At 41.8% G+C, this 12,817-nt stretch overlaps 1 protein-coding gene across 1 annotated transcript in view; it reads right to left on the bottom strand.

Annotated features, from left to right (window-relative positions):
- The window catches only part of LPL (lipoprotein lipase), a 31,386-nt gene extending 27,302 nt beyond the window's left edge, over window positions 1–4,084 (bottom strand). The window contains exon 1 of the mRNA XM_017867292.1: window positions 3,347–4,084. Coding sequence (XP_017722781.1) covers window positions 3,347–3,434 — 88 coding nt within the window. The 5' untranslated portion in view covers window positions 3,435–4,084. The remainder of the gene's footprint in view (window positions 1–3,346) is intronic.
- Window positions 4,085–12,817: the final 8,733 nt, after the last annotated feature.

The following is a 12,817-nucleotide window of genomic DNA, read 5'->3' as shown; positions in this document are numbered from 1 at the left end:
CACAAGTTTAATAGGCTCACTTCTAGCAGAACTTATATATATATATATATTCACCTAAGATAATCCATTCCTTCCTTCGTAGTAGATACCTATTGTTGAGCAGTCAAAGGGTGTCAGTGCACACAGACAATCTTAAAATGGCCACAAGACAGCAAAGTGCAGTCATGCAGTCTCATGAACAGACATTGTTCAGAGTAAATTTCAAACTCTTAGCCTCTAAATTGGAACCCTATCCTATTAGTCCTTCAGAAACTAATGGAGCCTTCAACTTTTCCAAAGACAGAATGTGACAAAAGCACTGTGACAAAGATTTTACTCCCAGCTTTGAAAGTCTCTGTTGATAAATGGTATTTAGTTCACTGTGGTGACAAACTCAGTTAATGGATAAATGATCCCAAAGCTTTACACTGATACGTGTTTTTGTTGTTTTTATTACCATAAAAGTTGGAATTTACCTTATGCGTAAATCCAAATGGTCTCTTCATCCAGACCTTAAAAAATCATGATACTCGTGTCTTGAATACTTTCCTTACACTTTGTGATCGAAAATCATCAGCCATCATTTTGATGGCTGGAACATCTTCATATTTAAGTCAGTGTGGTCTTTGTGGTGGTCACAGAAGAAACTAGCTGCAAAATGTTGTAAGTTGCAAGACACTTTCTTGAACAATCTGGCATAAGGCAGTAAACTGTATGGCCTGGTTTTTCCTCCATAATAAAGTAAGAATAGAGAGCTGAGTTAAAAATAAGCTGCTGAAAGAAAGAGAAAATTTTCCATCACAGCTCTTCCCCCGTACCTGACTCCCACCTTTCAATACAGCTATTAATCATTCCCTCACTGAGCTCTCCTCCAGTGACATCTGCTATTTTGCTCTCCTTTGCCATCATGTTCAACTCGGAAGATAGCCTGGAAATTCACGATGGCCAGGCAAGCAGAACTTCAGCTGCTAAGCACTGACCATACTCTCCCTCTCCTAGCTCTTCACATTTCCTAACTGGGGCCATGCAGAAATGGTGCTGGCTCCCAGGACAAAGTGCCTGAGGGCAGTGCCTCTTGTTCTCATATTCTTCTTAGAAAGAATCCAGAATGAATAAGTAAACTCAAAAGCCCAGAGGAGGTGCTGCCTCTCTACCACAGTGACATCTTTCTCTCCCTAAAATTCTTACCTTCCTAGATGAATGCACCTGGGGGAGAAAGAGGGAGAAAGTTTCTGTGATGAGAGAGGCATTATATATTGGGTGAGTAGAGTGAAAGTGGAGGGGATGAGAGGCAGTCGTTTCAAGTCTACTTTGAAATAATCCTTCCTTAATATATTGACAGCCAAGAAAAGCATGTGTTGGCTACAACTCAATAAACTAATTAATCACATAAGTGTCCACTTAAAGAGTCAAGAGTTACACCGGCCTCAGAGAACATTGGCCTCATCCAAACTCATCTCAGAGTTGAGGAACCTAAACCCAGACAGGTGACACTGACTCCCAAGAATGTAGGGTCTTGAACCTGTAAGGGAGCCTAGCAAAAACTTGAATGTGATGACATATTTTGGTGCTTGTTTTGCAATGAAAATAATGTTATTCTATGGTGTGCTTTCTGAAATAAGAATTTGGAGTTCGCTCCTACCATCTTCTTGTCAGCGTTAAGCAGTACAAAGGGAAACATACCCCACCTGAGATGTTGAAGACTTTCTCATCGAGTCTCCAGTGTTTTCAAACTGATTCAATAGAAAAGATACTTTTTTTTTAAATCCAATTTTGCTTTGATGGAATCTATACTTAGCGTTTGTGTGTGTGTGTGTGTGTGTGTGTGTGTGTGAGACTGTCACCCAGGATGAAGTGCAGTGGGATAATCACAGCCCACTGCAGCCTCCTGGAACTCCCTGGCTCAAGTGATCTCTCCTCAGCCTGCTGACTAGCTGGGACCACAGGCACAGGCCACCATGCCCGGCTAATTTTTGTATTTTTTTTTTTTATAGAGAGGGTGTTCCCCTATGTTGCCCAGGCTGGTCTGGAACTTCTGGGCTCAAGCTATCTTCCGGCCTCGGCCTCCTAAAGTGCTGGGACTACATGGGTGAGCCACTGCTCCCTGCCAACTTTTTTTTTTTAACCTAACAAAAATGTTTCACAAATTAATGCCAAAATAAAACAAACGTTCAGTGGCAATCCAAGCCATAGACTCCATCATAACTTGAACCGCCGTGGACGTGCCGCCTGAGAGCACAACCAAGCGACACCGCCCTAATTGCAATTCCAGCAAGGAAGAAAAGAGGAAATGTTGGCCCGTGTTATGAATGGCTTCAGCTGCTCTCTATATTGCTGTTGCATGTTAACTGAATCGAGTTTTGAATTAAGCAGACTGCCTCCATTGCGGACAGGTCTGAGACATTCTCGTCTGGACCCGAACGCCTGGACCCTAGCGAGCGGGGGCGGTTCCCTGGCTGCAGTGACCTAGGTTGTGCCCGCGGCCTCCCCGCGGCGCCCCGCAATCCCACGTGCTCGCAGCCGCGCCATGGGGCCGGGCGCCCGGAGCTGGCCTCAGCCCCCAGGACAGGAAGGGTGGCCAAGTGCAGACCTGGCAACCCCCGAGTCGGCGGCCACAGATTGCTGGTGGCTGCGCCACGTTTTCGGGAGGGTCAGCCCCTCACTGGGTTCTCAGGGAACTAAGAAAAGAGGGCATGTGAGCCTGGAAGCTGGCGAGAGTCCCGGGCGCCCTATAGCGGGCGGGACGCCGTGTCCCCAGGACTCCGCGCCACGCGTTCCTTCTACACCCTCACACCCACTGCCACTCCCACAGCGCAGCGAGGGCGAGCGTCCCCTGTGCGGCTGAGATGCCCGGAACGCCTCCCGCGCCTCAGCTTCCCCAGAAGGGGCCCCTGTCGGCCCGCGCGTCCCCAGGCGGAGGCTGAGCCGCAGTCCCAGCCAAGCCGAGGTCACCTTGGCCCGTGCGCCTTTCATTCCAGGGCCCCTCCGGCAGGGAGGTGACTGCAGGTCACCGCCAGCCGGGCCCTTACTCCCCGCCTCCGCCGTCCCGCCCCGCACACCCCCGAACCTCTCCGGCGGAGCCCGCGCCCCCGGGAACGGTCCCAGCCAGAGTGGAAGGGACAGCGCGGGAACCCGGGAGAGAGAAAAAGCGGGAACCGGGCGCCGCCGCTTCACGATCGGGAGGAGATTCCCTCTCGGCCCCTACTGGATCCCACTCCAGGGACCCTTTCGGGCTAGTGCCCAGGCTGGGAGAGTCCCCGGGCGCATCACAGCCCCTTCCAACTTCCTTCTTCCCATCCTCAGTTCGGATGGCAAGTGGCCACCCGCCGGGTTTGCAGTTGGAGGGGAGTCTGCGTGCAAAACTTACGGTCGGCGGCGGCCACCCCTCCGCGGGAGGCGGTCAGACTCTGGAGCCACACGGCCAGGGCCAGCAGGAGCAGGGCTTTGCTCTCCATCTCGGGGCGCGTCCCTCTGGAGGAGCTGCAAGGCGCGGACGGACTGATGAGCCGGCTGAGCCAGAGGCGGGAGAGGGCTGGAGCCGCGGTCCGGCGCTGGGCAAGTCGCCCTTTAAAGGGGAGGGCAGGGCAGCTAGAAGTGGACAGCTTTCCCTTGAGGAGGAGGAAGAGAGGGAATGGAGTCTGACACTGTTTTCACGCCACGGCTGCTTATGTGACTGGAAATATGCAAATAAACCTCATCACCTATTGGCTATAAAATCATAAGTTGAGGGGAGGGCCCTAAATTCACTTCTAAACGTTTGAGCAAACAGTAATGAGGATCAACCCTGCCAACGAGAAGAGGAGGAAAGGGCAGACGGAAAAATTTGCTCCTGTTCGCTTAGCCTAAGGGTTTCCACTCTCCCCGGGGCCCCCTGGCTAAGCACCAAACACAGGTTTATATCGATTCACGTAAAATACTCAACAATCACCTGTTTTCCAAGGAGGGAAAGTTTAGCTGTTAAATTACATTTGACCGGCACTTTAATACACCTCTCTTTCCATGAATCCTGTTTGTCACTTGCAGTCCTCCCTCACTCACCCCGCACCCCACCCCCACCCCCGCAAAGTCAATGTAGGGATACAGGGACACACATTGCGTCCCAGCTTGTGCTGGTACAATCTGGTGTTTTAACACTAGCAAGATGGATCAGCTTATGTGATGGAGAAAAGCCTACTTGCTGTAACTAGTTTCTAATTTTTGCCTCATGCAAATTATTCTCAATCCTCAAACTCATCAAGGAATGCAAGGATAATATTTTGTGTTCAGAGGCAGAACACCGAGGTCAAATAATCTAAAACCGTATTGAGTTATAAGTGAAAGAAGATAGTCACAAATGACACATATTGTATGATTCCATTTAAAGTGTCCACAAATAGACAAATCTATAGAGACCAAAAGTAGATCAGTGGTTGCCTGGGGCTGGGTAATTAATAGGGGAGGGGAAGAATAGAGAGATTTGGGGAGAGTTGATGACAATGTTCTAGATTACATTATGGTGCTGATGCACAACTCTGTAAATATACTAAAAGCAATAGAATTGTGCACTTTAAATGGGAGAATTACATAGTGTGTAAATTATAGGTCAATACAGCTATTTTTAAATAGATAAGAGGCATGCACATAAAATAAGAAAAAAAATTGGATACTGTGCTTTTCTGCCAAAATGCTTGGAATACTTATAATATCTTTTTAAATATAAGGGATTTGTATTAGCCAGGAAGGACAATGAAGTATATCCCCAACCCCCTCTCAGTTTATGGCTGAGAAACTGACTCATCAAATCAGAGCCTCCAATCTACTATATTTCTAGTCTGAATATTTTTAATGTCCACTTTTACTCATCCAACCCTCCGTCACACACACACACAAACACAATGCGCAATTGTAGGTTAGAACAATGAAAAGCTTTTTTAAAAACTGGGCTCGCTTTTTAATGTTTTCTCAAAAAATGAAATAAAAGTTGATAATACCCAAATATTTCAAAAGTCTGTATTCTGTACAACAGAGTTCTGTCTTTAAGTTGATGCATTCCATGCCACAACACAACACGCTGTCTTGTATTGCAATTATTACACAATATACTGTGCACATTCGCTCTATCCTACAAAGTGTGTAGAGAATCTTGAAACCTGCCAAAAATTAAACTTCACAAAACTTTAGAAGTGGTGGAACAGACCATGCAAGGGATGAATAACTATGATGTGGCCGTCCTCCAAAAATCATGTAGTAAACTCTAATTTTAAAAAATGACAGAAGATGAGTACAATTGCATTGGATGTGTTCATGGTGTGAATGGCATATAAACAGACGTGCAGAAATGCCTGCTATCTTATATAGAATACTCCTGCAGCCTATTTTCATGCATAAATGTGTTTTGATAAGACAACCAAACCAAACTGCACTTCTGTGCCTTTCAGAAAACTGCAAGGAGATTTTATGTAATTGCTAAGGGAAGTCTTATAACGTATTTTTAAAATGATTTCCCAGGCTAACCAGATAACAAAATTAAAGCACTCAAGAGTTGGAGGATATGTAATATTTAAATATGAATTCAGTTTGAAGTGAACTATGCCATTAGCACGTCCAATAGAGTTGAAGAGATTTCCAGGAAGACTTAATTTATAGCAGCTTAGCCTGGTTAAAAAAAAAAAAAAGAAAAGCAAGACAGGTTGGCTCCTCTCCCAGGGCAAGCGCGGAGCAGGTGGGTGTGGCAGCAACACTCTCTCCTGATTGGCTGCGCTTGGAGCGATCAGGTGCCTGCCTTCTAACGCAGAAACTCACATGATTTCCAGGTCAGGATTGCATGTGCGTTAGTGAGGCGACTCATCCAAACTTCGGCGAGGTTACTTGGCCTTCAGTAGCTAAAGGCTTGACTTTTTCCATAATTGGCATTTCCTTTGTAACAAACTAAGTTTTAGGTGAGAAGAAGCTAAAGTTAACCCTATAGCAGGACACTTGCCCCGGGACACATTTAAAATGACCTAAGTAAAAAGTCGAATGTGCATACTTAATGAAATAACTTGAAGTTCTGGATGTAGGGAAGCATTATTTAGCCAGCCAGCCAGCTAGCTAGCTAGTTTATTTTGATTGAAGGCCTGCTAATTGCACTGGGCACTTTTCATCTTCTCCTGCGTTTAATCATTACAAAAGTACTCCAAACTCAATAATATTACCCTTCTACAGATGAGGGAAGATGAAACTCAGGGAAGATTAAATAACAGCAACCACAAATCATAAGATGTTTTTTCTTTGGTGATCCCAGGAGAGAAGAAAAAATGTATTTCATGTGCTATATTTTAATGCTGCAGCAATTGCAGACAGGAGTAGCCTGGGAATCAGACTTTTTTGTACACACATATTTTAATGTAGATTTTTATTTTGTGGCTTTCTTGCTAAAGCAAAATACCATGAAATGTGTAAGTAGGCTCTAAAGAACATCAGTACTGAGTTGGATCTTGTCCTTATAAAAATTATAATTAATGTAAGAAAACATACTAATACAAATAAAATGTATAAACACAAAGTCATAAATATTAAAAAATATTCTAAGATCTATTGACTTTTTAAATAAGAAAAAACAAAGATGTTTACTAAAAATTGTCAAAAAAGTCTTTCCCGCCACTACCCACTCACATCTGTCCCTTAAATTGTAGCACAAACTGGCTCTGAACAGAAATGATAATGTGTTGCTGAAGGTAAGGATGAAGTTGAGGTTGACAGCTGTTGGATCTGGAGATGTGGTGGGATAGGGGAAGAAATAATATAATCAGCATTAAAAGATTTGTCTGAATAAAATTAAGAAGATAAATTTCAAAATAATTTTAAAAGAGAGAATTCTTTTAAAAGCCAGTGCATTGCAGTAATGCATCCAGGAAGAGACTTCTCTTCGCCAACATGGTGAAACCCTGTCTCTACTAAAAATACAAAAATTAGCCAGGCGTGGTGGCAGGTGCCTGTAATCCCAGCTACTCAGGAGTCTGAGGCCCCAGAATTGCTTCAACCCAGGAGGTGGAGGTTGCAGTGAGCTGAGACTGCACCACTGGACTCCAGCCTGGACTACAGAGTGAGACCCTGCCTCAAAAAAAATAAATAAATAAGTAAGTAAAAGAAAAGAACAGAGCACACTATCCAGATGATGTCCCAGAGGAACTGGGGAACCAAGGGGGAGCAGGATGCAAACCTTTCCTAGAAGACAGCTCACACACAATAAAGAATATCCCACAAATAACCCATTGGATTTCTAATTCGTGTTCGTTTATAAGTAGTTTCCCCCTTTTTCAAAACAAAACCAAACAAAATTAAAAATTTAAGTCCGTGTAGATGAAAGAAAACTTGGAGACCCAGTTAATGATTGGAATACGGAACATCATGAATGTTTTTTGCTGATGGTTTCACATTCAGAGATAACTTCAGACCCATGTCAAATGCCTGCTCTGAAAATGAGCTTAGCCCTATTTAGCAGAAGATGAGTTTGAGATGCCCCCTGCTGACTTCCTGGTGATATTGTAATATCCCAAAAAAGTCCTTGTAACAGGCTTGAAAAAGAATTGACTTAATGAATGAATATACTCTAAACTCTTATATTGTTATTTGAGCTTTCTTTTTTTCTTTTTTCTTTCTTTTTCTTTTTTTGAGACAGAGTCTCGCTCTGTCGCCCAGGCTGAAGTGCAGTAGCACAACCAGGGTTCACTGCAGCCTGAAACTCCCAGGCTCAAGCAATTCTCCCACCTCAGCCTCCTGAGTAGCTGGGACCACAGGTGTGCACCATCATGCCTGGCTAATTTTTGTATTTTTAGTAGAGATGGGGATCTTGCCGTGCTCAGGCTGGTCTCGAACTCCTGGGCTCAAGTGATCCACCTGCCTCAGCCTCCCAAAGTGCTGGTATTACTAGCGTGAGGCACTGGGCTAGATCTGAGCTTTCTTGTTTATTTTGTTCAACCATAAGTAACCTGAAGGGAGGTATTATGTATGTATTTATCCACACACATGCAACTTTTTTTTTTTTACAGTAAACAGTAATGTCAGCATACCATGAGCAGTCTTCTGCAATTTATACACACACACACACACACATATATATACATATAGTTGTTGTTGTTGTTGTTGTTGTTGTTTTTAAGATGGAGTCTCATACTGTCGCCCAGGCTGAAGTGCAGTGGCATGATCTCGGCTCACTGCAAGCTCCGCCTCCCGAGTAGCTGGGACTACAGGCACCCGCCACCACCCCCGGCTAGTTTTTTGTATTTTTAGTAGAGACGGAGTTTCACCGGGTTAGCCAGGATCGTCTCTATCTCCTGACCTCATGATCCACCCGCCTCGGCTCCACAAAGTGTTGGGATAACAGGCGTGAGCCACCGCACCTGGCCTGCAATTTATATTTTTCACCTAACAACATGTCTTAGAGATTAGCTCATTGAGGAAGAGTTCTTTTTTTTCTTTCTTCTTTGGGCCACGTAAGATTTTCTTATTTGGTTTTATCTTCATTTATTTAATCAGATACCTATTGATAGTTACTTAAATATTTTTGTAATATAAACCATGCTATAATAAATATAAATTCTTTAAAATTATTGAGTCAAAAAGCCTAAGTGTTTATTATTCTAATAAGTAAAGTCACCTGTTTGCCAATGAAACTGCACAAATTTACATTCTACCTACAGTGTAGAATGAGTGATTGTAGACATTCTGGCTATTACTGTGTAGTGCTGAACTATTTAACAATCTTGCAGGTGTAACATGGTCTCTTCTTTAGTTTATATTTTATATCATCATCATCATCATCATCATCATCATCATCATAACTAACCTTCATATAGCACTTACTATGTGCCAGGCATTGTTCTAAAAGCTTCACATATATGAACTACTTTAATATAAATCAGGTCTGTTGAGATATAGTTTAAATATACAATTCATCTAGTTAGTATATAATTAAATGGTTTTTAGTTTATTCACAGGAATATGCAACTGTCACAAATTTTAGGCCATTTAATCACCTCCAAAGAAGCTCTGCACCCATTAGCAGTTAATCCCCCATCCCCTGCATCCAACTGTAGACTAGTTTCTGTCTCCATAGATTTACCTATTCTAGACATTTCATATACACATTCATATAGTATGTGGTTCTTATAACTGGCTTTCAGTTAGCGTATTATTTTTAAGGTTCATCCGTGTTGAAGCATGTATCAGTACTTCATTCCTTTATATTGCCAAATAATATTCCAGTGTATATCCCACATTTTATTTATCCATTTATCAGTTGACAGATGTTTGGGTTGTTTCTGCTTTGGGGCTATTTGATTAATGCTGCTATGAGCAGTTGTGTACAAGTTTTTATGTGGACAATATGTTTGCAGTTCTCTGGAGTATACAGGAGTAGATTTGCTAAGTCACAAGGTAACTGTGTGTTTAAGTCTTTGAGGAACTGCTAGACTTCGAAACACCTCTTTCTCCATGGAATTTTCTAGGTTTCCCTCTGAGAGTTAGTCACCATCTCCTTGTGTTACAAAGCGGTGTTCATATCTTGATTGTTGTACTTATAATATCATATTATTCACTGTCTGTGTGTTACATGAAATTGTGACTTTCCCGAAGTTGGGGATGAAATCTCATTTATAGTCCTGGTATCCTTACCAATGAGAATAGAGCTGGACAGCAGAGTATGTACTCAAACATTGATGTGAATAAGTGATTGAATAAAAGAAGAAGTAAAAGTTTGAAAGGTGAAAATCAGTATATACTGCCAGCTATTTAGTTGATATTAGAACTCATTTTTTAGTTTTCTTCACAAAATAATTAAAGAGCCAGAATTAAAAACGATAAACTGAAATTTTCGTGTTTTAAAGCAGTTTATGTATAAATGAACACAGCAGTGTGATCCTATTTATAACTGAATACAAGAAATCAAAACCAAAAAAGAAGATTCAGATCTGAGCTTACTTTGTCATAAACATTGTTAATTATATGGTACCATTTTTATTTTTATTATGTGACTTAAATGCATTATAGCAACTGGTACAATTTCACAGGTGACTTTTTACTCTTACTTCAACTGATACTTTAGTGTAAGGCTAATTGCCATTTTAATGAAATTTTTAGGAATCTATTTTGTCATCACTGTCAAAGAGTACTCTTTTATCCAAAAAATTATTTTATGTTGTCCAGTACCAATATCTTTGGCTTGAGATATTTAAGTAGTCTAACAATAACACAATGTATTACATACAAGCAGGCTTCACGGTTGTGAAAACAGAAGCATCACACTCAGAATTGAACATCTGCCTGGGCTTGGCCTTAGTTCTCAAACAACCGTCCAGGAAAATCAGCACACAGATTGGTCTTCAGAATTACGTCTAAAAGCTCTGCTCTCGGACTTCACACATCAGTCACGTCTCAGTACGCAGGCATTTGATTGACCCATGTCCAACACTCTACACAGCCATCCCAAGCCTTCTGCACATACTCTACCCTAGACATGCTCCTGGGACCATTTCATGCTTCAGAAGGTCAACCCAGTTGACTTATTACTTAATAGCAATGTAAGAGGGGCAGGAATCTGCCAGGACCTAGAGCCTACATTACAAAGGGCTTCTCTAGAGGCCTTGAACATAGTTTGTCTGCTTGACTGGCCAGGAGAAATTAGGCAGTCCCATCAGCTCAGTCTTCCGTGAATGAGGGAGGTTTTTCCATCTCAAACTTCAGCTCTAGCAGCTTCAGTGAAGAAAAGTGCCAAAGAAAATAGATCTCATTAGGACTTGATGCAGAAGACTGAGAATAAGTGGCAAGGTCTACAGTGAAAAGGCAGGAGACCGCAGAAGTTGGAGCTCTGGGCTGATTCCTGCGCCAAGTTGGAGTGGGCCCCAGGGCTACTTGGATATCAGCAATCTCAGATATTTAAGATAGAATGCCCTGTTCACTCAAGCACTGTAAATCTTCACATGTGATGTGCTGAAGCCGACTGACATCAGCTTGAGAAAATTGATGGAATACTATACAACCATAAAAAAGAATGATTTTGAGATCCTGAAGGAAGCACTAAACATGGAAAGGAACAACAGGTACCAGCCATTGCAAAAACATGTCAACATGTAAAGTCGATCGATGCTAGGAAGGAACTGCATCAACTAGCGAGCAAAATAACCAGCTTAAGATCATAATGACAGGATCCAAGTTCACATAACAATATTAACCTTAAATCTAAATGGACTAAATGGTTTCCAATTAAAAACACAGACTGGCAAAGTGGATAAAGGAGCAAGACCCATCGTTTGATGTAATCAGGAAGACCCATCTTCACATGCAGAGACACACGTAACTACAAAATAAAGGGATGGAGGAAAGCTACCAAGGGCAATATGTGTACAATAAAAAAAAAAATATAAGAAAAGCAGGGTTACAATTCTAGTCACATGAATAAAACAGATCTTTTAAAACCATCAAAGATCAGAAATAGACAAAGAAGCCATTACATAATTGGTACAGGGGGATCAAATGCAGGCAGAAAGCTACTATCCTAAATATTACATGCACCTAATACAGGAGCACCCGGATTCATTAAAGCGAGTTCTTAGAGACCACACAAAGAGACTTAAGACTCCCACACAATTCATAGTGGGAGACTTTAAAACCACCACGTCAACATTAGACAGACAACAAGACGAAATTAACAAGGATATTCAGGAATATGAACTCGGCTCTGGACCAAGTGGACCTAATAGAACATCTACAGAACTCCCACCAATCACAGAATATACATTCTTCTCAGCACCTCATTCCACTTATTCTAAAATCGATCACATAATTGGAAATAAAACACTCCCTAGCAATTGCGAAAGAACGGAAATCGTAACAGTCTGTCAGACAGTGCAATCAAATTAGAACTCAGGATTAAGAAATTCAAAACAGCAAAACTACATAGAAACTGAACAACCTGCTCCTGCATGTCTGCTGGATAAATAACGAAATTAAGGCAGAAGTAAAGATGTTATTTGAAATCAATGAGAACAAAGGCACAATGTACCAGAATCTCTGGGACACATTTAAAGCAGTATGTAGAGGGAAATTTATAGCACTAAATGCCCACAAGAGAAAGCAGGAAAGATCTAAAATTGATGTCTAACATCAAAATTAAAAGAACTAGAGAACCAAGAGCAAACACATTCAAAAGCTCGCAGAAGGCAAGAAATAACTAAGATCAGAGCAGAATTGAAGGAGATAGAGACACAAAAAACTCTTCAAAATATCAATGAATCCAGGAACTGATATTTTGAAAACATCAACAAAATAGATAGACTGCTAGCCTTCAAAATAATGAAGAAGAAAAGAGAGAAGAATCAAATAGACACAACAAAAAAATGACAAAGGGGATATCACCACTCATCCCACAGAAATACAAACTACCATCAGAGAATACTATAAACACCTCTATGCAAATAAACCAGGAAATCTAGAAGAAATGAATACATTCCTGGACACATACACCCTCCCAAGACTAAACCAGGAAGAAGTCAAATCCCTGAATAGACCAATAAGAAGTTCTGAAACTGAGCCAGTAATTAATAGCTTACCAACCAAAAAATTCCAGGACCAGACGAATTCACAGCCGAATTCTACCAGAGGTACAAAGAGGTGCTGTTACCATTCCTTCTGAAACTATTGCAAACAATAGAAAAAGAGGGAATCCTCCGTAACTCATTTAATGAAGTCAGTATCATCCTGATACCAAAACCTGGCAGAGACACACCAAAAAAAGAAAATTTTAGGCCAATATACCTGATGAACATTGATGCAAAAATCCTCAATAAAATACTGGCAAACTGAATCCAGCAGCACATCAAAA

Source organism: Rhinopithecus bieti, unplaced genomic scaffold (assembly GCF_001698545.2).
Source record: "Rhinopithecus bieti isolate Rb0 unplaced genomic scaffold, ASM169854v2 scaffold_2888, whole genome shotgun sequence".
NCBI lineage: Eukaryota > Metazoa > Chordata > Mammalia > Primates > Cercopithecidae > Rhinopithecus > Rhinopithecus bieti.
Note: the sequence above shows the minus strand (reverse complement) of the source record. Positions and strands in the feature narration are given on the sequence as shown.